The sequence below is a fragment of the Chelon labrosus genome, assembly GCF_963514085.1.
Source record: "Chelon labrosus genome assembly, chromosome: 13".
Lineage (NCBI taxonomy): Eukaryota > Metazoa > Chordata > Actinopteri > Mugiliformes > Mugilidae > Chelon > Chelon labrosus.
The window spans coordinates 18469246-18496358 of record NC_140346.1 but is presented as its reverse complement, the minus strand read 5'-3'; the positions used below and the strand labels follow the sequence as shown (position 1 = coordinate 18496358).

The window sequence follows — 27113 nt, the reverse complement described above, 5'->3', positions numbered from 1 at the left end:
CTGTTCATTAGTTAGTCCGTGTGCATAAGTGTGAGAAAAAAAAAAAAAAAAACTCAGTGAGCACTCGTGCTATGAATCACAGCCACCACCTCTGTGGTGAGTGACACTAATCTCTCAGCCCACTGCTCCACAGAATCTACGAGTGTAAACTGAGCTGCTGTCTGTCAGCTTCTAAATGTTATACAGTTCGCTGTCTCCGGTCTCCTGAGAAAGTAACCGGGGGCCGCCAGATAAACGACTGCACACGCTGGTAATGATGAACCGGGGTCATAACAGCTGAACCCCAGAGTTCTGCAGCTCACAATTGTATTTCACTCTCGACTGAGCTGACGATTAATGGACTAATCAAGTGGTCCATGCGCCATAAGGAAACAGTGAGAAATGTGGACAATCATTTGGCTCAGTGTGACATAAAATAAAGCAGCAAAAGTTCACATTTGTGAAGCAGGAGCATTAAAATATTTAGCATATTTGCTTGAAAAATTAGTTATAAATGATTAAACATTATGGAAGATACATAATTTCAGCTCAGATTTGTTAAGAAAATCCATCATACTGGAGCTGATAAGTAATTCTGGGGAAATGTTATGTAAAAAAAAAAAAAAAAAAAAAGCCATTTCCAAAGTCCAAGATAAACTTGAAGCCATTAATACTTTTTGGCTGCTGAATACACAAAGACATAAATAAAGCTTGTTGTCAATTAACGAGACGCTACTGGCATTCATCAAACATTTAAGTAGTAAAACAAAAACATGAAAAAATAATCATTAGACATGGCGCTAGAAGGAGAAAGTACAAAAATTATACTCACTCTTTAATTTAGAGCGTATTTTGTTGGCCAACTTCTTGATGTCTGCCATTAGATCTTCAAGCTCAGCTTTAGTTTCTGAGGAAAAGGAGAGGAGAGTAATGGTAAACGGTTTGTGTTCATATTACGCTTTTCTACCTTTTGGCCCACAGTCACAAAGTCACATTTATCCACTTGTTCACACAAGTTCACACACATCCACACACCAGTGCCAAGCAATGGGAGCAACTCCCCTTCATCATTTTCCCCAAAGAACCACGCATCAACGTGTGGTTCATGCGCCGGAGATCGAACCACTAACTCTCTAAGTTCGTGGACAACCAGCTCTGCCTCAGTAGGCAGAAGAAGAGATTAGCAGACTCATTTAAACTCCACATGAACACACCCTTGCGCATACTAACTCACCCACGCACACCAACCAGAGCGCCAGTGAGTTTCACAGAGACAGAATCAATACTGACACACGGGGAATGATTCTTTTAAGTGTCACTCCCAGCAGGGACAAACAATTCATCAGCCCCAGTCCACGGCAGCGCAAAGCCATCCTTCTTCCTGACGTCGATTTGTAAATAGAGTACCAGCATCCCTCACTGCAGTCAACATCAAACGTACACATTATAGACGCGCAACCGAGATTGTCTTGACCACGGCTGCGAGTGAAATCATAGAGGATGGCAGCACAATCCACAAGGTAGAAAATGTATTTCTGCCAAACAGGAACATATTATCAGATGATGGAGCTGGGCAGATTTTCCAGTCCAGTCATCAAACTCTCCTCTGCTCCATGCTGAAAGCTTTCTCTAATGGAAACTGCCCAGATTTCACAAATGTGAGATTCCAAAAGCAGGACCTTACATTTACAGCTAAATGCACACACAGTAGGCAAATGTGTCCATAGCTGCATTTAAATGCAAGAGAGAAGGAAGGTAATTGTTTAAACAGGGACAACAGCAACAATCAATAGACTCAACACATCATTTTTCAATATCAAATTTCAAATCATTTGCTGGCTCCACCTTCTTGGTCTTCCACCTACTTCCTGTTCTTTTTGTTCATAGTTTTTTTAGCATTGTGAAGCTAGCACTATAAAGTTCATAATGTTCCTTTAGAAAAGCTATCGGAATAGAAGTGGGAAATTAGATTGTACGGAAAAAACAATTAAGATAATTAAGCGCAGCAAGCGTGAAGTTTAAATGTTGCCGAATCCCACACCTGAGCACCACTAGCTTGTCGGCGTACTTGAGGGATTTCTGTTTTAAGGATTGGTAGCATTTTTGACGATCATGTAGCTAGAAATCTGTGTTGCAGGGTTTATCTCCTGTGGTACAAGAAGTACAAATGTACTGGAGTAGCAGCAGTAGCATCCCAGGTGTGTGAAAAGCGGATGCCAGTGTTGATGCGTGTCGCTAATTTGGTTCTATTTGAACGCTATTCTCCATCTGCCAGTAAAACAGACACATTATTTCTACTGCATGTACACAGATGATTAGTTGTTTCATCAGTGCTCACTTCAAAGGGCGGCCACACCACACTGAGGGATAACTCCTGAGCTGCTGTCACATCTCGTGTTGCTGTGACGTTATTTATGAAAAACGGAAGAATCAACTCGCTCATTACAGCTGAAACCAACAGTTTCGTAATTCTAATTTTCAGATGGCTTCAGGTTATCACACATGGGAAATTGCTCTGAAAGAAAAAAAACAACATTTTAATTTAACGTTGCAGGTCGGACTAATTAGCCGCAAAGCCTAAAGGATTAACGGAGCCTTGTCTCAAACATTAATAAAAGATGTGATTATTTTTCAATTTCAAAGAATCTTTGCTCATGGGGAGAAATAAGAAAATAAATTCTCTTCCTTTCAGTGATGAAACTGAAACTGCCTAGAAAATGAGAACAGACAAAAACAGATTATCATTATCACGAACCCAGTCAAGATATCAATAAACAAAACAGGCGCTGTTTTTTCAGATCCTCCATCTGAATATATGAAACAATAAGTGATACTATTTTGTTGTCACTACAGCTCAATAATTAAGAACCACCGCCAAACTTAATTAAATTAATATTAATTATCTCTTTGCAGATGAGGGAAAATACTTCATTAAGTCACAAATGATCCTTCTGTTAGACGTAGTGTCTCAGTAGCTCTGCTGCAAATAAAAATGTATAAACAGTGGAAAATTTTGGTCTGTCTGGTTTTGGTAAAGGCTACTCAGATATAGCACTGATGCTACACAAAGATGGACGAGCCCTCCACACGGGCTCCTCTCTTCAATTCAAAAACGGGCATAAAAGGTGGAGCATGAGTTGAGCCAAGGCGGGCAACGGACGCCTTGATCGGCAACTAGCGTCACAGCTATGCCTTTAACTGTGCATTACTTTAAACCTTGGTATAATTTAGAAGACGGAGGTATATTAAAATGACCCCAAATGTATTTGGAGTCAGTAATGGGGGATGTTAGCCACAGTGAGCAAAAGTCTGGGAACATGTTTATCTTTGCTCCAAAGTTGGACACATGGTGGTCAACAGCGGAGAGACGCCGAGATCGAGACAAAGTGGGACGTCACATTCCATGCCATATGATGGTGCTGTGGCCCGGCACACTGACGATGTGCCAGAGCATATTGGCACCCCACCCCTCCTTTCCAGTGCTATGCTAGTTGTATATCTATGTGTGATGTTTCTAAGTTCACAGTCTGAAGGTTTGTGTTATACCAAAAGCCTACAGTCAACAAGCAAGAAAAAACACACGTTTTATTTGGGTAGCTATATCGACATTTTGGTTTTCAACTCATCAGACTGGCTATCGTGGCTAGGCTAACACCAATATAACTTATTATAACAATGAAGAGTCTAGTTATTGGTGGCCACTTGAGAAGTTCCAGTTAAACCTACCCATGGGTACTTTATAGAAACCCTTGTGTTGTCCTCCTGTTGACCATGCAACTTTTGTCCTCCTGGGTCAAAACTGACCCAAACTGTTTCACTACTTATAAAGCCTAAAATATGACGTCTCGCCTAATTCTGTAACACATTTTCAGCCAACTTCTGATCGACTAATTGGCATTAGACCACATTTATATCAAATTATGTGACATAGAAATATTCAATACATGTCAAATTTGACCTGGAGGACAAGACGAAGGTTAGCCCTATTTGGCATAAAAATGCAAACTCATAAGATTCAAGTAAAGTGTTGGCCATCGTTTCATTTTCACTACAGAGAGGCCAAAAAATAAGCTGAGAAAAGTCACTCTCCTACACACAAATTACCCTAGAGCATTAATTGCCATTTTTTTAGCACATTGGGAAGCAGTGAGAAACTTGTTCATCATCTTAACGCCATAAGAAAATCACATCTCCATATGTTAGCACGCCGCAGGAAGCCAGCAGACGTAAAAGATTGCCAATAAAAGTAACTCAGATTAACCAATTCGATCAAACTGAACTGCCTACAGTCCCCCAGTCCTTCTCGATGACTCGGTCTCTGCCTGCAACCTGCTCCTTTAATGTCGAATAAATTACATAGATGAATAGGAGGCAGCGATAGCCCTGCTGAACCGAAACTCATAGCAAACATCTGTGCCCAATTACAGACAAGGCCTCAGTGGATAATTTGATTACACAGTACGAGGAAGACTTCAATCACTGGCACATGTTCAATTATTAAAACATAATATTTGCACGTATTTTTATTTTTTTATAAGAAAGAAGCTTAAATAATGAGGTAATCATGTCATCTCCTCCACTGCAGCTGCACTGAAAACATATCATATGAACGCTATTCTTGGCAGTTTGAGATATCACACTTTGATGATAAATACAGTAAGGACAGCCTGCAGGGCTTGCATAAAGAACTGAAAACAAAAACAGAATAAAAAAGTAGGAGGGCCGCCATCTTATTTTATTCACACTGAATAATATATATATTATATGGATCCTAATCAGGAGCTTATACCCACCAACTAGAATGGGATAAATCCTCTGATCAGCTTGTGTGATAACATAACACCATAACAGTTGACCCTATCACACATTAATCAGCGATGCACTACAAGCTTTTAATCTGCTTAACGGCTGTACTTCCATATCAGCGGACATCAGCCTGTGGTACATACAGCTCAGCGTGACAAAGCTGGGGAGATGCAGAGCGCTGGCTGATAACTTCAGACTCATTCACAGAACAAATTAGATCATTTCACATCCAGCTATAAAGGCCAGGAGGGCACGGTCTGGAAAATTTATTATTCAGGCTTTTGGAATTTATTTGATAGCAACACATTACGATTACGTGGCCAGAAAATTCCTTCCTCCTCCTCCTCCTTCTGCCACCAGGAAGGCAAGCTAAATATTTGAAGATGGGGAATCATATCTGATGGTTTTATTATTTTTAAATGACAACAAATCCTGCAAAAGTCTAACTTTTTTTTTTTTTTTTTTTTCAAATGTATTTATTAGTTTTTGTTTGCAAATTACAGCAAATAAAACAGTAGGTCGCTATTACATGCAACAAAGCAAACTTTTTCTCCCTATTCTCCCTCCCTTCCCCTCTTCCCCTCTTCCCCTCAAAAAAGTATAAGAGGTATTAAAACAATAAAAAAAAAAAAAAAAAAAAATAGAGCAAAAAACAAAACAAAACAAATAAATAGATAAAATAATAATAATAAATAAATAGAAAAAACATATATATATATATATATATATATATAAATACAAATTAAATATATACAAAACGTATATACATGCCCGCATGGACACAGATACACATACATATACATATATGCACACCCTCACTTTGATTAACTAAATAGATAAATATTGGAAACAGTTGTAGCACTGATGCATTTCAAGGGCGTTTCTCAGGACATTATGTCGCACCACATGGACAGTCTACTCTCTCAGAGCCTCCTGCTGTAGCATGTTACCAACATTGGCATCCTGTCTTAAAAAACATATAAAAGGTCTCCAGACGCCATCAAAAACATGTTGCTTCTGTCTAATAATGTATGTTATCTTTTCCATTATCATGTTTGATGCCATCTCTTTGATCCACCTGCCAATTCTTGGTCCATCAACATTTTTCCAGTTAAGGGAAATGATGCGTTTGGCTTGTAATATACACATATCTACAAATCTAGATTCTTTACTTTGTAGTTGTGGGATAGTTGGATATATACCCAGAAGAAAAAGCTTTGGGTCCAGCGGTAACTTCCTAGCTAATACTTGATCAATCATATTAATAATATCTTGCCAGAAGGATTTCACCTTGACACATTCCCATACGCAGTGGTACAACGTTCCTCTTGCTTCATTGCATTTAATACATGTATCAGGGATGTTATCATTAAACTTGTGCAATTTGACTGGGGTTATGTATGTACGCATCAGCCATTTATACTGAATAAGTTTCAAGTTGCTGTTAATTGTTTGTTTCTGAGCTTTCATACATGCCCCTTTCCAGTTTTCCAGTGATATTTCATCCCCTATATCTTCGTTCCACTGTCTCAACTTATGATTTGAAGATTCTTCAGACCCGGATATGAGCAAATCATACAGCGATGAAATTAAACCTTTACCATAACAATGTCCTGTAATTGCTGTCTCTAATGAGGAAATAATAGGTATGTCCAATGAATAATGTTGAGATGACGATATAAAATTCCTAATTTGAAGGTACTTAAAGAAATGCGTTTTTGGGATGTTATATTTGGTTGATATTTCTGAAAAGGACATAAATACGTTATCTTTTCTGTACATATCTTGCACTTTCCTTAATCCCTTTTCAGCCCATGTTCGAAATCCTGAATCACTACTCCCTGGTTTGAAAAAGGCATTACCCCAAATAGGACTAAAACGTGACCAAGACGGATTGATGTTCAAATATTTACAAGTATCAAACCAGATGTCAATCATATTTAGTACAATAGGGTTATTTGTATTTTTTCTCAAAGTTTTCCGGTCCGCTGAATACAAAAACAAGTTAAGTGGTAAGCTAGGCCTCACCGAGTAGGATTCCAAGTCCTTCCAGGCAGGGTTTTTTTCGGAAGAGAAGTAGAACATGATGGACCGCAGTTGAGTTGCCCAGTAGTACCACTTGATGTTTGGGCACTGAAGGCCTCCTCGGTCGTATGGAAGATATATTAAGGATAAGCGTAATCTTGGACGTTTATAAAAGTCTAACTTTTAATTTGCTTTTAATGCACTTATTTCCTATGCAGCTAAAGCCTTAAGGCAATTTCCTACTGCTTGATGTTGTCCAAACACATATCATTGCTCAGGTATGTGGATCATTTATGTGGATTACATACGTTTTGGAAAATTACCACTACCGCAAATGATACCTATATATCAAGATATATCAAGTGCTGCAGCAAATTGCACACATTCTGTGTTAGTACTTTCAATTACAATGTTTGTTATTTCCCAAGGACAGATATTTGGTTAAAATATAATCAATGGCAAGTGAGGAAACCACAAAGAGAAACTGGGGAATAGCAGCCCCAACACAGGATAAATTGCTTCTAATTACAGGAAGAAAAAAAAAAAAAATCTCTTAATGGATCTCATGAGACTACATAAAGCTGGAAGAAAAATGGATATTAAAATGGTGCAAGTGAATCCATCAATGGAACTGCAAGAAAAATGCATGTATCAATGTATTACTAACATATATTATTATCATTCTGTTTTTTAATCACTTGCCCATAAAGATTTACATGAAAAAGAAAAAATGCAACAAGTAGACACACTTTTGCACTGCGTCTGTCTCCAACAAACACGCCGCGACTTACTAACCTCCCAAGGTGCAGCTGAAAATGTACATTTTTCACACCTTGAGTAACATTTGCTAAAAACTACGGTACTCAGGAAAACAGGATATTATCTAGCCTTTTGATAAATATCTTTCTGAACCATTTTTAAAGCTGTGCATTTTTAGTCAGAACCAGTGAGCCTGGAGCCAAAAGCCACAGATGCTGTAGAGAAGTAGTCAAAGACAGACTAACACGGTTTATTATTTTTTCATTGAATCTGTTATAAAATGATAAAGAATCTCAGCCGGTGCATCATTTACACAAGCTTTTGTATCTCACAAGCAGTTGAACGAGAAAAAAAAAAAAGTGTACGGCAGAGAAATTAAATACATAGCCGATGTATGGAGAAGCCAATCCAACCAGACAGCTACAGAGGAAATGAGCTGTAATCAAATCACGCACTCAAAGCACAGGGATATCAAATTCTAAAGAAAGAACTAAATATGCGAGAAAAAAAAAAAAGTTTTATCTGAAAGCAATTTTAAAACAAACATCCGCAGCATTACCATATCGCATATGAACAAAACTGCATCTCTTGTCAATAATCGTGCTGCCGGTGGCAACACGCATGCAGCGTACACTGAGTTTGTCAGGGTCAGAGACTGATCTGAGGTGGTGGGCTGAGGCCCTGGGGGTAAATGAATAAACAGTGCTCTGTGGTGTATGAGTGTGTGTGTTTGTGTGTGCAGAGTGAGAGCTGCTCAATAACAGCGTTGGGCAATCGTTGGTAGTTTCATATCGTCATTCCTGGGGGCGGTGTAGGCTAATTTTCTCTTTGATCACTCATTTTAAATGTCAATATGGCCGATGTTAAAGCAGAGCTGCTGTCATTGAACCTGTACTTTGGTTAGTCTCTTCAGAAAACCTATAAACGGGAGCAATATCGTGAATACAGCTGCGTCAAAACAGAGTATATGAGGCAGGGAGCTCAGGAGCCCTGCAGGTGAATGAATGAAGATCAGCTCCCTGCCTCCTGCTATTGGTGCGTGCTGGCAACAAAGAACTAAAAAAATAAAGGGTCTCTGTAACTGCGGGCATTCATATACTGTATGCACACATTCACGAGTGAAGTTCAGATGTCAGAGAAGCGAGCTAGGCCAGCAAAAATAGACCGGGCACGTGAAGATTGAAGGGCAAAGAGCCAGGGTCACAGACCTGAGGGACACAAACACACAAAGTAGGATGGTATTAAAGCAGAGAATGGACACCGGGTCTACAGAGCTATCTGGACCGTCGGATAGAAAAGAGGTTCAGAAATGGGCTGACTTGAAATGAAGGAGTCACTTGGGCTGATTACCAGTGATTGTTTTGTATCAAGTCTATTTCATAGCCAGGGAATGATCTGAGATTAGGAATGAAGGTACATTGTAATCTATTTACTTTTACTATCAGTGTCCACATGCACAAACGGATGCAGAAGTTCACAAACTCCGAGAGGTGTAACTCCGAGAGTGTTTCTCTTATTTCCGCGTAACCACGGCAACCTCCTGGTAACCGGTTCCACGAGGTCAGGTACCGGCATCGCAGAGGTAATAATGTAAAAAATCTGTTAAGGAGTTAGATTAGATTTCCCCCTCGTGGTTACCAAACAGAGGAGGCCAAACCTGCCCGATCAAGTGTCTATTCAGCCTCATTATTGGACCGTGTGAAGAGAAAAAAAAAAAAAAAGAGGAAGAGCGCAGACACCGATGAATAAGTAGAGGGACAAGTGAGAGGGAAGCAAATTAGAGGGCAAAGCTGAGGAGTCAATTGAGCTGTGGCTTCACACTCCATCCCTCTCCCAGACGCTCTCAAATGGAATCTTCAGGTCACGCTTGTTGCCATCATTAAGACTGTGTTGCTATGGCGATGTGCGCAGTCGGTCCTCTCGCCGGCATCAGATTGTTTCAAAGTGACAGAGGGAGGGAGAGAGAGAGATAGAGAGAGAGAAGAAGGAAGAAACGGAGGAAGTGTGGAAGCAAGGAGAAGGCCAGCATGAGGACGTGAGATCAAATAAATAGCGCAGGAAACCGATGCCAGGGTAATGACTATATTTGTTTTTAAGAGTAATATTTACAACATTTTAGCCTTTATTACACGATAATTAAATGCAACAAACGTCCTGAACAGGTTTCATACTTAAGTTACTTGAGATAGACCAGTTAAGTTGTGTTAGTACTTTCAGCTTCAATTTTTCTTATTTCCTTGGGATAGTGAAAAGGAAAGGTTAAAATATAATCAATGGCAAGTGAAAAATCTATAAAGAGAAACTGGGGAATAGCAGCCCAAACACGAGACCAATTGCTTCTAATTACAGGAAAAAAAAATATCTTTTAATAGATCTCATGAGACTACATACAGCTGGAAGGATATTAAAACGGTGCAAGTGAATCCGTCAATGGAAGTGCATGAAAAATGCATGTATATGATAAATATTCTTGCCTTTACTTACAAGATAATTACAGATTATCAGACTTGTGTTACTGGAGCTAGACCAGGTTTATGAGAAAAGCCATAAAAATGCAATAAATATATTTGAGGTAATCCAGAAACAGTGTCATCGTATTGATTATCGGAGAGCACTGACATGTGATGCTGCAACCGTGAAACATCCTGCTCAGTAAATATCTTGGTCACCATAAAGGATTGCATAAGGTACTGTATGAAGGTCAAGTTTTTAATCTTAATCCAAATACTGATACTGATATTGGCCTCGAATCAGATTTTTATTGGGCAGCATTTGACCTGTTCTTGACAAATCTGACTACTCCTACAAATTTTATTTCATCACATTTGTTCAGACAAAAGAAACAATGCAGCCAAGATTCACAAGCACATTCATCGCTTCCCAGTTTCAGTTAAAGATGCTTAATAGGAGATTACCATTTAAGACTTCACAAATCTGTCGGAAGAAAATAAACAACCTCACAACGATTTAAAGTAAATTATTATTAAACCAATAATTTATTAATTATAAAACACTTAATGACAAGGTTGTTGAGTCGTATGAAGCTGCGGCGCCAAATGGTGTTAGCATGATGTACCAGCAGTGTAACAGGGAAGAGGATCAGGTCACAAATCAACCATTAAATGCTACCGTATGTTTTTAATTGGAACTCATTTCATATGATAGAGATACCATCATTCAGATCATACCAGCAATCTTGCAGTGTTAACATGTCTAATTTCATAACTTCAGGTTGAAGTATATGTGCAACCAGTTTATGTGGTGCAGTCTACCATTTTCAGGAAACCACAGAGTGAAATGATGTAAGAAACATGATTTCCTCTTCTTTGCACAAGTTTGATAACAAAAAAAAAAAAAAAAGCTCCTTTCAGAAAGGCTTTGTTTTAAAAACACTGAGAGAGGTAAGTGGGGCACTCTTTAGCAACTTCCTGGAGTCTCTGTCGGTTGCTGAGCAACTGTTCCTTACCAAAATACCCACTTGGCACACAACTACAGCAAAACAGCAATTTAAGATTTTTTTTATTGTTTTTTTTTTTTTCTTTTTATAGATTAAACAAACAAGACACAATGTGTTAATTAGTGAGATTTACAGGTGCTATTTCGTTCTGCTGGGATTGAGCCATGCTTACTGTTTCCAGTGTTTTTGCCAAGCGAAGTTAGTGGGCAGCTGGCAATAGCAATGTAATTAGCTGATTAAATTTATTGTAGCACCGCTCATGCAGTTTTATACCATCATCTCGGTTAAGCTCGGTCAAGAAAACAGACATCGTGCATTTGCTTCTCAGCGTGACGTTTCTTATCAGTTCAAGTGCTTTTGAAAGCGCAGCAGATCTGATTTGCCGGCCTTTATGTCTGCTGATCACGATGGTACCTCACCTACATCACTCATCTGAAATACATGGGTGAAAGCACATTAACAGGACTGGGTAAAAGATAAACATCCTGAACGTCTGGCTCAGTTCCTTCCTACATTAAGCTTCGATCCTGCATTAACTTTGGTTCTACAGCAGCAGCATTTATCCGCTCATATCTGAACACCATCCCTGTTTCCTCTCCACAATCAGCAGTAGGCTTTTTTAACGTGATAACACAGGTCCTTTTATTACAACAACACAGTGTGTGTGTGGGTGTGTGGGTGTGTGTGTGTGTGGGTGTCGGTCTGGTGGCAGGGTACCATGACACTGACAAGACACCAAGCTGCTTCCGTTTCCTCCTCTCTAACACAGGGTCAATTGCTGCCATTCCAGTCTCTGACTTGTAGCCATTTATCTTTTTTCTTCATCTCACAGTCTCTCTCTTTCTCCCTCTGCTCTCTCTGTAAATATATTACCAGTCCTTTGTGTGTTTGCTCCGCGTATTGATCGTCTAGAGTCCAGGTGTCTGATGTTTCAGAGAGACGGAGTGTGAGCTCATCCTTAAAACATTACTGACGTTTGCTTTGCTGCAGGACTACTGTATGGACAAAGGTAATGGCAAACTGACCACAGAGATAAAGCGTAACCTCTAAACTATGAGAGAGTTTACACGCAATAAACATATCCCTACTTTTATGTAGTTGGCATGCAAGTATTACATTTTTCATATACTGCACTACGCTCTGAATACAGGATAGTCGGATAGCCACACTTTCTTGTAACTGTTTTCAGTATATTTCTCTTTTTACCTCTTATTTAGTTGCTACTCAAGTATTTGTAGCTACTGTCAAGGGAGGAACACAATGCACCATTACCAATATCTCCCTGTCCAGAGTCCCTGTCTGGAAATGATTTGCAAAGATACTGCGCCTCCTCCCATCTCTACCACAGCTAGGTTTTCACTGTAATGGATTTAACAAATCTGATATCCAACACTGCCTTAAGTACTTAAGTACTCAGTACTACTGACCAAACCTTGAAAAAACAACAGAAAAAAACACAGAAAAACTTTTGTAAAAAATAAAAGAATCTATTTATAGTTATTGTTTCCACAGCATAAGAGCAAAAAAGGGCGGGACAGTGGTGTGGTGGTTAGCACTGATGCCTCAAAGCAAGAAGGTTCTAGGTTCGAGGGCCTTTCTGTCTTTGCATGTTCTCCCTGTGTCTGCGTGGGTTCTCTCCGGGTACTCCGGCTTCCTCCGACCTTCCAAAGACATGCTGTTAGGTTAATTGGCCGTATTCTAAATTGGCCGTAGGCGTGCATGTGAGTGTGAATGTGTCTCTGTGTTAGCCCTGCGATAGACTGGCGAACTGTCCAGGGTGTACCCCGCCTCTCGTCCAATGACAGCTGGGATAGGCTCCCCCTGTGACCCTTCACAGCACAAGCGGTAACAGAAAATGAAAGAGTGAATGAAAGAGCAAAAAGTCAATTTTCTGGCTCCACAAAAAGTTCCAAGAAATCTGATAAATTTGCTTTAGACCCCATGGCACCGTTTGTCCACACTTAAGGAAGTCAAGTTACCAGAACTCTGCTTGAGACTCATTAGCTAACAGCCTAACACACCAAATCAAAAGCGTATTTTGACAAAAAAATGAAATAAAAAGCAGATATCTCTAATTCTGCTGCATCAGTTTTGAGTCCAACAATGCTCCACGTGTCCAACGCTTAATCTGCGGAGTGAGTTGCATTAAATATTACTTAGAGCTCAGTTTAGACTAATATTAGTCATGGTCATACATCCTCTGCTTCAAGTAAAACACAGCACACGATATCTCTTTTTGGGCACCGCTCACCACGGAGCGCACGCCCTCATTATGTCTAACAACGCCCCCTCCTTCTCTCTAACGACCTCTCTTTCTCCTGCAACATCTTCCTAGACCGTATATCAGGGTTACTGCTAGTTAACAAGGCAATGTTACTGTCACTTTGAAAACCTCCTCCTGCCTCCCAACGTTTGACAGCGTACTCCAGATCAGAGCAGTAACCCCCGCATACACTCCCCGGCTCAGAAGTCAAGAGGACAGAGGGCAGTAAAACGGATTTATCCCTGTGCGAATGAGTTATTTTACCAGCTTTGACCGCTATGTCTCCCTTCATCCTTAGCCCTGGTCATGACCGCTGACATCTCATTAACCTCACTTTCATATAATGTATATTGCACAGTTCAAAGCCATTTCTTCAGTGGCTATAACACTGCATCAGCTCGGGCGCCATGGGGGGAGATGTAAGAGAGAAGGAAGCAGAGAGCGAAAAAGGACGGAGACACAAAGAAAAAGACAGCTGACGATGAACAAAGAGAATGCAGAGAGCTCGGGGAACTTAGACAACACTTTCAAATTTTGGTAGAGGACGGAGGAGCTTTGGCAAACAGCACCCCGAGCGTGGGAGCACACTCAGCCAAAAATCTGACACTAGAAATAGTAACACTCACACAGGCAGCAATTAAAACAAGGATCTCCGGTTCTGCGAGTTGAGGACTTTTAAGAGTCGGAGGAAAGATGCTCTTTGGAAATTGGAGGCTGAGGTGTCAGAGGCTGCAAACAAAAAAAAAAAAACAGACTGAGAAATGTTGTTAAATAAACTCTCAAGTAGCAGTGTTAAAGGGCAGGTTGTTTGCATCTAATTACAGACAGAAGTGCTTTTGTGCTTTATTTTAAAGAATTTCTGAGGTTAATTAATACAAGTACCGCCCATGGCACTGTTTGTCCTCCTGGTATACTTTAAACTGCCTTCGATTTTGTTGCAAAAATGCAAATGTGGAGATGGATGGACTGAGTCCCTCTGTTTATATTAATTAGTGAGCTAATGGGAAGTGGAGTTCGGTGTGAAGATTCATCCAAAAACTCTGCAGCCAGGAGATCGGAGAGGAAAACATTTGAAGCCATTCCACTGGTGTCACAATCTGTGATGAATTATTCACAAAAAAATGATGCAAGGTCACAAATGAACCTCCATATTCAAATTTATTTGAGATACCATGCTGCCTGTCTCAGAATGCTTCAACCTACAAATGAGGAAGCTGCATTAAGTGCCTTGGGATCCGTCTCTCATTCATCGCAGCCCACAATTGCTGCTCAGGTTTCCAGCCACTGTCCAAATGGTTTATGGGTCTCGGTATACTTCAAACAAAGCGGTTGTTGTGTCTTCTTCTGAGGCTGGATTTGTGTGTGCCTGACGATTTTTTTGCGACTTCTCGCACCAGACAAAAATGCCAGTTTCACGGTAATTAGCTAAGTGTGCAGATTTCTGAAACTAGGCGTGATATTAACTGCTTTTCCTGACAACTGTGCTACACGAAGAGTCTGTGATGGAGTGATGAACCACTTTTCAAACTTCCAAATCGCGGACAAAATACTCACGTTTCTGCTGGCGTCAGCCAAATAAACAAGTGAAGTGTGAAGTATTTTGTCCTCGATTTAGAAGTTTGAGATGTGCTACCTCTTCACTGAACAACTTCCATTTTAGCGCCCTCAAAGGGAAACTGTAAAAAGACGTACATGTGCGTTCCCATAAGCAGATCATCTGTCCAGGCTGCATTCCACCTCTTATCCAATAATGGTTGGGTCATCTTGGTCAGTAGTAATTGATTTAGCTCAAATAGTGCAGTGGTAGATATATAACTGAGAAAGCTTTTTCCCTGTGCTGTATTTCCGCTTCTTGCACTGATTTAATTACCTTGCGGGGCAGCTGGGTTCTCAAGAGATTCATGATTATCACCTGAGAATTCATCTTGCCAGGCTGCAAGGCATGGACCTGCGGCCTGAATCACAGTTGTTTGGTCTGCAGGTACGAGTGTAAGAAGCGACTGTTCGTGCCTTTTTGATATTTCTCTTACGAACACGACAAGAATCATCTACCTAAATGCCGACTATACCGACCGGTTGCAACCAAAGCTCTTCACATTGCATATTGTTATTGTGCATTGTGTTTCCTGCGCCGTCATATGGTTCATTAATCTGATTGGTTGTTGTCCCTTGAAGACAGATCGTTCATCCAACCGCCTGCCAAGTATTTATTTATTTTTTTTGAGAGAGACTGTTTCAAAGGAGGTTTCACAGGTGGATCAGGGTAATGACCCATCTGGTGTGTCAGGTTAATGATTAATTTAATATCAAGCTTGTAAAATGATATACCCAGTGCTAGATACACAAACTCTGGCTCTGATGTTAGTGCTGCTCTGTCAGAGCAACAGTGGACATTCGGACTAGGAAGGAAACCAAACACATGATAAAACATGAAGTGTGTGTGTTGAAAACTGAGCCAATTCAGTGTAATCTACAAGCACCTCGAATGATTTTAAACTGATCAGCAGACTATATGAATGTAGACGTCCAGATTCTGCAGCTGAAGATGAAATAATGATAATAATGATGATGATAATAACAAACAGTCATTGCTACTACAACTATAGAAACAAAGAGTCGGTGTGCAAATTCAATACCTAATACTATAAACTGTCCTTATCTCTGCAGCAACTATCTGGCCGACATCTACAAACAACACTGTCTCAGTCTCACAAAAACATATTTTCCAATACAACCAAACTCCACTGTTTATTAAACTAGTTCCCCAAAAGGTTTTAATACCTCCACCTCTTGCAAAAGCCGTCTTTAATTTCACATAGACCTCTCCTCTCCTGGGAGCTGCTGAGTGTAAAAGTCACGGATGCTCCTGTGGAAAAAGCAATCATCGCTGACCTTTGACTTTTCATCATAAAATCTTTCAAGCGCCGTCTCATCGATGAGAATAATGAGAAGCGTTGCTGCGTGGGGTAAACAAACAACACGACAAACTAAAACAAATAACGCCGTTATTAAACGGAAAACGTGAATTCAATCATGTTTCTAAATATAAAACGCATTTGGGTCTTGCGTTAGAGGAGTGTGCTCATGAGGAAACGCAGGTTCAATACACATTATGATCCGATGATTACCTAATCTATCATCACTGTACTACTACAGTGTCGAGCACAGTCTACGGAAACACACACATCCTTAACACCAGCCAAGAAAATAAATCTCGCAATTTGGCGGAAATTTGCTATGCTTCATTTAGGGGGGCTTGATATAGATTAATGTGTGACGCGAGGGCGAACGTAATATCACAAAGAAGCTGCATGTGTGTCAGTGCGCGTATTAATATTGGCTCCGAGTGGGCTGGAATTAACCCTGTGGAAATCCTCAGGAAACATCTCAGTTAGCGAAAACAAAAGCGCAGCCAGCAGAGGTGGAGGAAGAGAGAAGCGGTCCGGGGTCGTGGAACTGTCCTGGTGGGTGGTGACTGGGGAGACGTGGTGTTATTACGAAGCTGATGAATCTCACAATGTTACGCTGAGCTGTGAAAGACTTAAGAGCATTATACTGTGTGTGGGATTCTTTATCAGACTCGAGAGAAAAATAAAGGGTGTCGAGGTGACGACGCACGCCAGTCATAGCACCGATCCCAAAGAGGAAAAGAAGACTCATTATGCATCAGGAAGAAGATGAAGTTCAAGCAGGCTCCTCTCACTACAGGGGTCAAAGAATATGCCTGTAATTCAAAAGCCATAAGACAAGCCGAATACGAGGAAGAAGAACATTTTTTTTTCTGCTTATGTAAACATGACGCAAGACCACACTGCCCTTTCCGTACAATGAATCGGTGTAGATCTTAGATTTCACATTAAAATAAATGTCACCGTGCAGTTAGTTTTGATGACACAGTCCGTCGCAAAAGCTGAAGCACAGAAATGTCAGCGTTGCAGACTGTTACCACAGCAGGGAAAGAGAGACGCACAAAAAAGAGACATCAAAGTCTGAACAGTGGGTATAAAAAGTCTAAGTTTTCTTTGAAATGTGTCACCTTGGTTTTCAGAAAGGTTGTTTTAGGACTGTTCAGTGCTAATAAGCTAATATTAGCATGCTAATATGCTAAATTAAGATGGTCAGCATAGTAAGCATTATATTGGCATGACATTAGCATGTAAGCAGCGTCCATCTGAGCATGCAACGGGCCGTTTATGTATCGCAGTCATCCCTGTGCAAATCCTCACAGGCTGTTGCCTTTTTAAGTTTATAATAGAGATCAATGGGTTTTGCCGTAAAATATTAAGTATGCCATAATTGTCCATGAGGAAATATTGTCAGGAACGTCAGGTGCGTACATTCAATATGAATATGTCCCTTTTGTGCTTTTAAAAATACGTCTATAAAAAAGTAATGTAGCAGGAGTGCGTCCAAAAAATCTTTTATTAGGTGCAAGGTAGTAGAATATGATTTTGATTAATAGAAAAAAGCTGCACCACACAACACTGCGACTAGACAGGATTTCTGCATGTATTATAGGGATTATTTTACTGAAAGGGAAGAACATAATGACCTCCCTGTAATGAACGACCCTGACATTTACATCAGCCGCTGACTGATGTGCATTTCTTGCATTTGTCAGGCAGGTGCGCGCACACACACACACACACCGAGCACTGATGTGAGTAATAAAGGAGACGACTCGTGGAAGAATTCGTATCGTAAAGGCAACACCTTGCCTTGATGTCGCTGCGCTCCGTGTGTCATCTGCACGCTCTCAAGCTGGTTAAAGGGCTCATCTGACGCCTGCTGCTCAAAGCAGATCGATTCTCTTTCAGGCAGGTGGGAGGTAGGGAATCAGGGATTGGGAGGTGTTACTTGTATGAGTAACATCCTCCTTGTGAGAGCAGGGGCCTAGATCAATGCCCTGACATAAATGAGAGGGGAAGAGGTGTGAGGGAACAGGGATGGAGGAGCAGAACGACGGGAGGAAAGATGGATTGTAGTATCCATCACAGATTGAACCAAAGCAAAGTGGAGAGTGGCTGGAGGGGGGTGGGGGTGGGGGCGATGGAAGACAGAGAAACTCAGAAATCTGGCAGAGGGTGGTCACACAAGCTGAAGAGGTAAAGACAAGCCTAAATCGTAATGGAGAGAGAAAGCAGAAAATTGAAGAAAAACCGACAAAGAGGGTTTTTACTGTGAGAGCATCAAAGGACAGAGAGGACTGATTGTTGGAGGGGACAGCTCTCAGCGTCTTCAAGGTCCTCTGACTTCTATTACAGTCTCCATCTACGACCAGGCTTTTTGCTTTTTCCGACAAATTGTTCTATATTTCCTCAATTTCTTTCAAACGACAGAGTCATCTTTCTTCCTTTTGTTCAGTGGAATCTGCCGCTATTATCAGGCTTTCCGCTGCCGCTGAACATTAGACAGCATATAAAACAGGGACGTTTGGCTTTCTCTCACTTTTTTCTGCCTTCCATTAAGGGGCTTCTCTGAATCATTACTGAGTCATTGCTGTATTAAACATTAATGGTATAATTAAACAGCGACAGGTGCGTGCAGAAGGCTTGGATCAGGAGAATGTAACCTCATCTGATTGAAACAATAAATTAATTCACGATGGATTAGAGGAAAAAAAAAACTTTAGGTAACTTGGAGTTGGAGAGTCTTGTTTAACCTCTGTTCAGCTGGTTTAAAATCATTGACCGTGTATAATATATATGGAAGATCCCCTCCGTAACATCAAGTATAGGATTCGCAAAGAGCAGGTTTGAAGCTCAACGCGGTGGCTCCGGCCGTCGCCATCTTTGCATCTGAGGCCATTTTCACACATATAGGCCCTGGCTATGGCTGTGAACTCAGCTCATGTAAAAACAAGCCATGAACTCTGGGTAAATTAAAACCTTTATGAAATTAATTAACCTGTAAGACATCTGTTGAGCTTCATCAGAACACTTTACTCAAGAGGTAACGAGCGCTATCCTTGTTCGAGATTGGACAAATTTGAAAAAAAGGCAACAACATTGTCACGTCACCCTTTAGAGGAAAGAACACACAGATATAAGAAGTTCATTTAAAAAGAATAAGCAATAATTCAACTTTTTGATCATACATTCTGTATACCAGAATATTGTGTATGGTTGTATTGCGTAAATGGATGAAAATATGAAACCGTCTCATCCATCTCATCGTGGACGAGATGACAATTTATTTCTGTGACATAAATGCTACATGGGGCTGAAGGACAGCCGTGTCCTGTTAAAAGCATACATTTATTGTTGCTTTCTTCGAGGGATCTTTGACAGTGATGAAATGCAGCCTGGTCTTTAAACGCAATTACATACACACAAACACACAAGCGCAAGGATAGGATAGATACCAGGCGGTGAAAAACAGCCACAAATGCCATAAAACACATTATAAAATCAATATCCACATTCTTCTGAGGGTCATGTTTATGGTGTGGGTGAAGGACAGAGGGGCTGCAGCAGTCTCTTCTGTCCGTCCAGATCACAATGGAAAGCTTAATTAACGCACCCAGGGAGGGTGAGAGCCTGATTACTCCCGCTCTCCCTCTGCTTCTTGTCCTATTATTGATACTAGAGAGTAAAACCCTCTGATTTTGCTATTGCAATTGTGTTTAGCCTGGGAATTCAAGGCAAGCATACCACCTCAAGACATCTCAAGTCCTGTCATAAAGAGAATATTTTTCAGAGCAAAAGTCGTGAGCACTTCACCTTGACAGAATTGTGTTGAGAATTAATTACGAGAAACACAAAAAGAAGAAACAAGACAAGCCAGACAGCCTTACTCTCGTCGGGGTTGGGCGAGGCGAGTATGGCGCTGTGCTTCCTTTTCACCTCTTCAACTTTCTCCGCCAAAGACTCGATGAAACCCCGGATCTCTTCCACCTGCCAAGAGAAAGAGACCAAACAAGGTGCTTCAGATGTGCCGAGTGCCGAGGCAGGAAGCCTCCCGTGATTAGCCCAGACTGATGTTGACAGAAACTGAAGTGAAGATGTAATTATCATATTAGAGGCAGAATGAAAGCAGAGCGAGGCTGGTTTAGAGGAAAGAACACACAGATATAAGAACACTTTACCCGGACTTAATCATCTCTGTGACTCCGCAAACACGGGAGCAATCTCTGATGTACGCATGTTATGTTCGGACTAAATTTGCACAAAGAAAACAGGAGGAAAATGATGATTGAGTTCTGCTACAGTTTACAAAACCCTTACCTGCAGACGGAGCAACAGTTTTCCTGTCTTAATGCTAAGCTAGCCACCGGAGTGCTAATTTGAGCTTCATATTTAGCTCTCAGACACAATGGTAGCATCGAAAAGCAAATTACCAGACATTTAATTCACATAATTGAATGCGTTTGAAGAAAACTGACCCGAGAAGTGCATCGCATCCATATCCTCCCTTGAACTCGTTTGCCACCAAGATCCAGGCCTGACATTCTAACCAATCACCTCCCTCCTACTTCCTGCTGCCGCGTCACCAGCTGTGCAGCCCCTGGCTTTTGGTAACAGCTGGACGAGCAGCGGGTCACATCTGTCAGTGACTTCATCAATCTCTGCTTTCATCTCGGCCTGTCAAACCGCTGATCACTTGGTCCTCCTCTACACCTGCTCAGCTACAGGCCAACCTGCTCTCCGTTCACCCATCCCCACGACACATCCGTGGTCGTTTGTTCTCGTGCATACCTCTGGTTCTTCTTTGCACCGTTCCTCTATCACTTCTGACGGCTCTGCTACGTTCCTGAGTTTCCCTCCTCCCAGCCCCGCTCATTATTCTCCAATTATCTCTTTAATTAGCAGCTGATTGGATCTGTTTTTTTTTTTTTTTTAATAACAACATAATTGGTTCTGAAAGATCGCAGGGGAGAGACCAGACAGCACAGGAGGCACACAGATGTGAAGACAGAGTTAAAAAATATATAAAAAAGAAAGGTGGAAAGAGATCACTAAGTTAAAAAGTGTAAGACAGCATGAAAAAAGGAGAAAGAGACGGTAAGTAAGCAGAAGATGAAACCACTTTGAGGCGTCTTAGTTTAGAAACCATGTGCTGGTGAGTCACGGTGCATGTCTCTCAGCTCCAGTAAGACATCAGGCAAATTTTTATTTATGTGGGAGAAAAACCAGCATCAGACGTTGCTGAAATGCTTGCATAGACGCCAAAAAACAAATTAAATGACACGTGGCCTGTGTATGTCCCTGCCTTGTTAACCAGCCAAAACCTGCAGTTATAAATCGCCATTTTGTCAAGTTATTCTGGTGTAAAAGTCTTATTTTTGTCTGGTAAGGAGGGTGATTAGAGGGCTTGAGGCCATGCTGAGCGTCTTGCCGTTGCTCGCTTCACTGTTGCATCATCAGGTGAAGGATTTGGGGGCATGAGAGGAGACTTGATACACGATGAGTACTGACAAAAGTAATGGTCCTCACTCTCACTAGACATTATGACAAGTAAATAAAATCTTTTGTTGTTTCACCCTTAAAGGGGAGTTACTGTTTTTTTACAACCTGGACCTTATTTCTCGCATAAAATACGTGGTGTCATTTGGAGTCGTTTGGATGATATTTAGATCTGCGTATATCCATATAGTGGGAGTGACTGGGGCACCGAAACGCAGCCTCTAAATAACGCATTATCTGCCGCGAAACTCGTTCATTTCACCAATATTTTGTTATGATACGCTAGTGCTATTCCCCGTTAAGTCCAGAGTTACCTGTTATCATCATCCAGGGTCATCTCGGAGCACCCCGTGCAGCTTGTTTACCTGTAATTTGCTACTGCTAGTTTGCAACATGGTTGAAAATTTTTCTGATTCTGAGGTTGTGGACGACGACTTTGTTTATGATGAACGTCCTTATCTTTTGAGCCAGAATATACATATAAGGAGCTCATAGGTCCTCCTCTACACTCGCGTATCATAACAAAATATTGGTGAAATGAATGAGTTTCGCGTCAGATAATGCGTTATTTAGAGGCTGCATTTCGGTGCCCCAGTCACTCCCACTATATGGATATACACAGATCTAAATATCGTCCGAACGACTCCAAATGACACCAAGTCATAAGACAAGTTTTATAGGTGAGTAAAAGATCGTATTTTATGCCAGAAATAAGGTCCAGGTTGTAAAAAACGGTAATTCCCCTTTAATCCTTATCATCATCCACATTTAAAGGACAAATTACAGTTTTTCCTTCACGGTAACTGCACGCACACGGTGCTACAAAGCTAACATGGCTGAAGGAAAAAGATTTCTTTACAGCTAAAATTCTAGTGACTGATAAAGGAGTACAGTAGAAAATATGCATTACTTTGCTACTAAGATGGTGTCCGTGAATAAGAAATATTACTTATTTATATAATCAGTTGCGCAGAACATCGTCCATTCATACGATATGTGCAAGTATAAGAAAAATACAAACATATTTTCTCGTTTTCCCAGTTTATTTAAAAAGAATAAGCAATAATTAAACTTTTTAATCATACATTCTGTATATCAGAATATTATTTAAGATTGTATTGAGTAAATAGATGGAAATATGAAACCATCCCATCCAGCTCATGGTGGACAAGGTGACAATTTAATTCTATGACATAAATGCTGAAGGACAGCCGTGTCCTGTTAAAAGCATACATTTATTGTTGGTTTCTTCGAGGGAAATGCAGCCTGGTCTTTAAACACAATTACAAACACACAAGCACACGGATAGGATAGATAGCAGGCAGTGAAAAACAGCCACAAATGGCATAAAACGCATTATAAAATCAATATCCACATTCTTCTGAGGGTCATGTTTATGGTGTGGGTGAAGGACAGAGGGGCTGCAGCAGCCTCGTCTATCCGTCCAGATCTCCATGGAAAGCTTAATTAACGCACCCAGGGAGGGTGAGAGCCTGATTACTCTCCCTCTCCCTCTCCCTCCTGTCTATCTACATCTCCCGCTGTCACATGTTATTACACGTTCCTCCTCTCTGGATTTGATGTCTAACTTCACATCACTCTCATTTAAAAATCTGTCTCTCTTTCTCTCTCACCGTCCCTCCGGTCTCAAGCTGTTCTCTGTTGATGCCTCTGTCTACACTTTTCAGACCAACTTTTTTTTTTTTTTTTCACTTCTTCACTTGAGACGGATGTAACAGGCTGAAATTACCGTCAGATAAAGAGAGGTACGTTTCCATATCATGGATGAAGACAGGCTGTCAGAGGCGAGAAGCAGAAATAAGAGGAGAGAAATGTGAAAGAAATGGCTGCAGGCTTCAGCTCTCCCTCGCAGCTAAAACATCCGATAATTACTGAGTTTTTGAAGTTATTTCCTGGATTGCTTTGGTACTGACTGTCAGGAGATTTAGTTCTGGGGGCTGAAGTAAAACCCAAATGAGCTGAGGGACCTGCTGCAGTAATAAGATAAGACATCACTTGATGGGTGGTAGCACGTGAGCTGATGAATGAGTCACTGATGGTGAAGAATGATTGAAGCAGCCGACACCAATCAGCTAATACAAGCGTTACTTGAGTGTCTCTGCCTGCACTTACACTATGCCCCATTTTAGAGACCATCCTAGCACTGAGAGCGACGATAAGCTCTCAATTAGCTGGACAATCTGCATTTCAGACCTCAGTTACAAGCACTGGGTCATGAATAAAAGAATAGCACGGTGGCCATAAGCAGCTGAGATGAGGCTTTTCAAATTTGATCGAATAAGAGTTACAGAAAGAATCAAGCAATAACTCTTTTCACTAAGAGAAACTCCTTGAGAGGAGGTGACCAGGAAGAATCCTTTTCCATTTGATGAACAAACCGGGGGATGACACTGAGGTAGACCTATATTGCAATACAATTACCTCAGAAGTCAGAAAACCAAGCTGTTGTTGCTTGGCTTTTAATTTTAGGTGGTATTTTGTGCATATAAAAACGCTAGCTACATGTCAACAGATAAAAGTTGCTGTGTACTGTGTGTACAAATGATTTAATGAGAGAGAAATGTTAATAAATTGTGTATTGTTAGCATGGTGTACCCACGGGTGATTTAATTAAGGGGTATGTTTCAACTGAAAAAGTACCTCTGCATGTAAATGGGTAATCCTAAAAGCAATCAGAGACATTTTGTTGTTAACAAATTCAGATTTCATGTATTACTACATCAATGTTACTCATCCGATCTTCCAAATTATTTGATTGACCCGGGGCACGATCAGTTCCCAACAGGGCGACTCCAGACCAATTTTCCCACCACTGGATTTTGAGGTCAGGGTCGGCGAGTTCCTTCTGACTTTCCTCGTGACCACTTTTTCAAATTTTCCGACTTCCCAGTTCAAATGTGAAGCACCACAGTCTCCCTTGCGAACTGGGATGTCTTTAGGAGTAAGGGCTCTTTTAGCTGCTCTATAATGTTTCCACCTCAACAATGCCCAAGACACTGAATTATTAATAGACTGCAAACTCGTGCGCGATATTCATCAAGGAGTTAACTATTTACCACGTTTGCGTTTGGCTTTGCACCTGTGATACACCCAAGTGCCACACAGCCTTGTCCCTAAGCTCGTAAACACCGGAAAAAGCGTGCAATTCGCTGCATTTTAATTAACACTGAAGTTATGCTGAATGGAGAAATCTAAATGCTAATGCACAGGGAGGATGGGGGGGGGGGGGGGGGGGCTAAACAGCTGAGAGAGCAGACAGTGGTTATAGCTGCATGAAAGCAGCGCTGAGACAATAAATGAGCAGGTGCTGGCTAGCAGCTTGAGTAATTGGGCATGTATGATTGAGGAATTTAAAAGAACTTCTACGCATATAACCGTCAAATCTTTGCACAATATACAACACGTCAATCACACGCCTGCTGTGGCGCTGGCTTCAGATTGTTTGTCCGTATTAAACACAGTTCCCCTTGTTTTTATTAAATATCTATACAGGGGTTTCGATTGATGCACCTGCAGCTCAGTCACAGATAATTTAGCCTCTTTGTTGAGGCGTTTGTTGTCTCACGGCGCTTTGAATACTCACATATCAAAGTGCTGGCTGCCAGACCTCTTTCATAACTCAGAAATGCTGCTAAATGGCATTCAACCTCACAAGACCCGTCTTTACAGAAGAAGCATTTGCAATGGTGATTGAGATTGAAATAGATAGAGCCCACGTGTAGATAAGTTGATATACACAGGTGTTTTAAAAAACGAAGGTCTCGCTCATAAAAATAACTGAATTACAGCAGCGACAGGAGATGAAAACCATGATACGAGATCATAAATATGGATTTTACATAAGATGTAAAGTCTCCTTAGCCTTCCTCTCACTTAAGCTGAATTATCCTGCTTTTTACTTTTAAACTGCTCGCTGTGGGAGATCGGGTCCATTAAAAAGGCATTACAGAGGCCACTTTACTCACAGCAAAAGATGTCACAGAGTAAAGTCAGCCCGGCTCCATATGACTGATGATTCACAGTGGGTCTCCATCTCTCCGGGGAGGAGATGTCAACTGCCGCTACACTGAAATAGGGCCCTCCGACTGAGAGCCATGATGATGTTCAGTTTATGTTCCCAGCACATGTGCACAGCATGTACAGGAAAATACACTCTCAGACGCATGCATAGATGCAGTTATACACAGGCTGTGTGCACGCAGGTATCTGTCACGCACAAGAGGAGAGGACAGAAGTGCAATCGCCAACGTTGTTATTCGGAGCTGGATAAGGTGCGACGTGTCTGAATCGATAACGGTCTCTTCAAATGAAATAAAACAGGTAACGATCCGTGCCACACCAGCAGCAACTTCAATGCTTATAAATCATATCAATGCTCCCAAGAGAAGACGGGCGGCATGAGATTGATTACAGCACTCTGAAAACCCAACACCATTAGATTTAGTATTAGGAAACCGATGATACCCAGAGAGATTGTGAGACTGTAGTGTAGCAAACCTGACCTGGATTTTAATTTACAATGGAAAATGATGAGCCTACTATGAATCTGTTAATATGTAAACAGGAACAATAATAGTATTCAAACACAGAAAGAAAATTAAGATAGAAGGATCAGAACAAACCTGTTCAAAGAACTCGTCCATGAAGCCTTTCTCCATCCCGACGGCGACTTCATCCTCCTCCTCTGTCGTCTCCTTCCCCTGAACAAACAAACACACACACAATAAGCAGTTATTTAAAAGATACATTTTTATTTTTTTTTTTAAAGATGAAACATATGTAATCATAATTTCTATTAGCAACATTAGTGACGTCTGAACTGGACCATGTAAGGTGGGTTTTTGCATAATTCAAGGTTAAATGGAACAGTATCAACGCTCCCCCCCGCCTCTCCACCCGTCAGCTGATTAGAAACAAGGAGCACTTAACGTCACTTGTAATTAGAACCGCGGGTCGAGTGATTTGCAAGTTATTATTGAATTAGGACCCGGGGGCAGAGGAAACCTTGGCTTTTTGCACGCTTCTACCTTCAAACGCACACATGAGCATGTAGTTCAATAGCCTGGTCTTATCAGAATTTTAACCTGGTAACAAAATGAATTTCAGTACGAGGCGTGTTTTAACCAATATACAAGGAAAGTATACAAGTAGTCCTTCTACCAACCAACAGTCCTGCTAGATGATACGTATAACTATGTTCCGGCTCGACAAGAAATAATGAATAATGAAAGGAGCGGCTCCAGACTGAAATTCCGCCACTAAAATGTTGTGGGAGAGGGAACTTCAGGATAGCCTCCCGGCTAATAATTCAAAATTTGTGGTAAGGTTAATCAAGACTAACATTAAGACTGGTAACCGAGGAAACCAGCTGTCCTTGCTCTGTCTCAAAACCCCCAGC

General features: G+C 41.0%; 1 protein-coding gene across 1 annotated transcript in view; it reads right to left on the bottom strand.

The window, feature by feature from the left end:
- The window catches only part of stx1a (syntaxin 1A (brain)), a 59479-nt gene that overhangs the window by 16212 nt on the left and 16154 nt on the right, over positions 1–27113 (bottom strand). Inside the window, exons 2-4 of the mRNA XM_084559335.1 lie at positions 26338–26415; positions 20086–20185; positions 812–886 (exon numbers count right to left, since the gene is read on the bottom strand). Of these exons, the coding sequence (XP_084415461.1) occupies positions 812–886; positions 20086–20185; positions 26338–26415 (253 nt within the window). The remainder of the gene's footprint in view (positions 1–811; positions 887–20085; positions 20186–26337; positions 26416–27113) is intronic.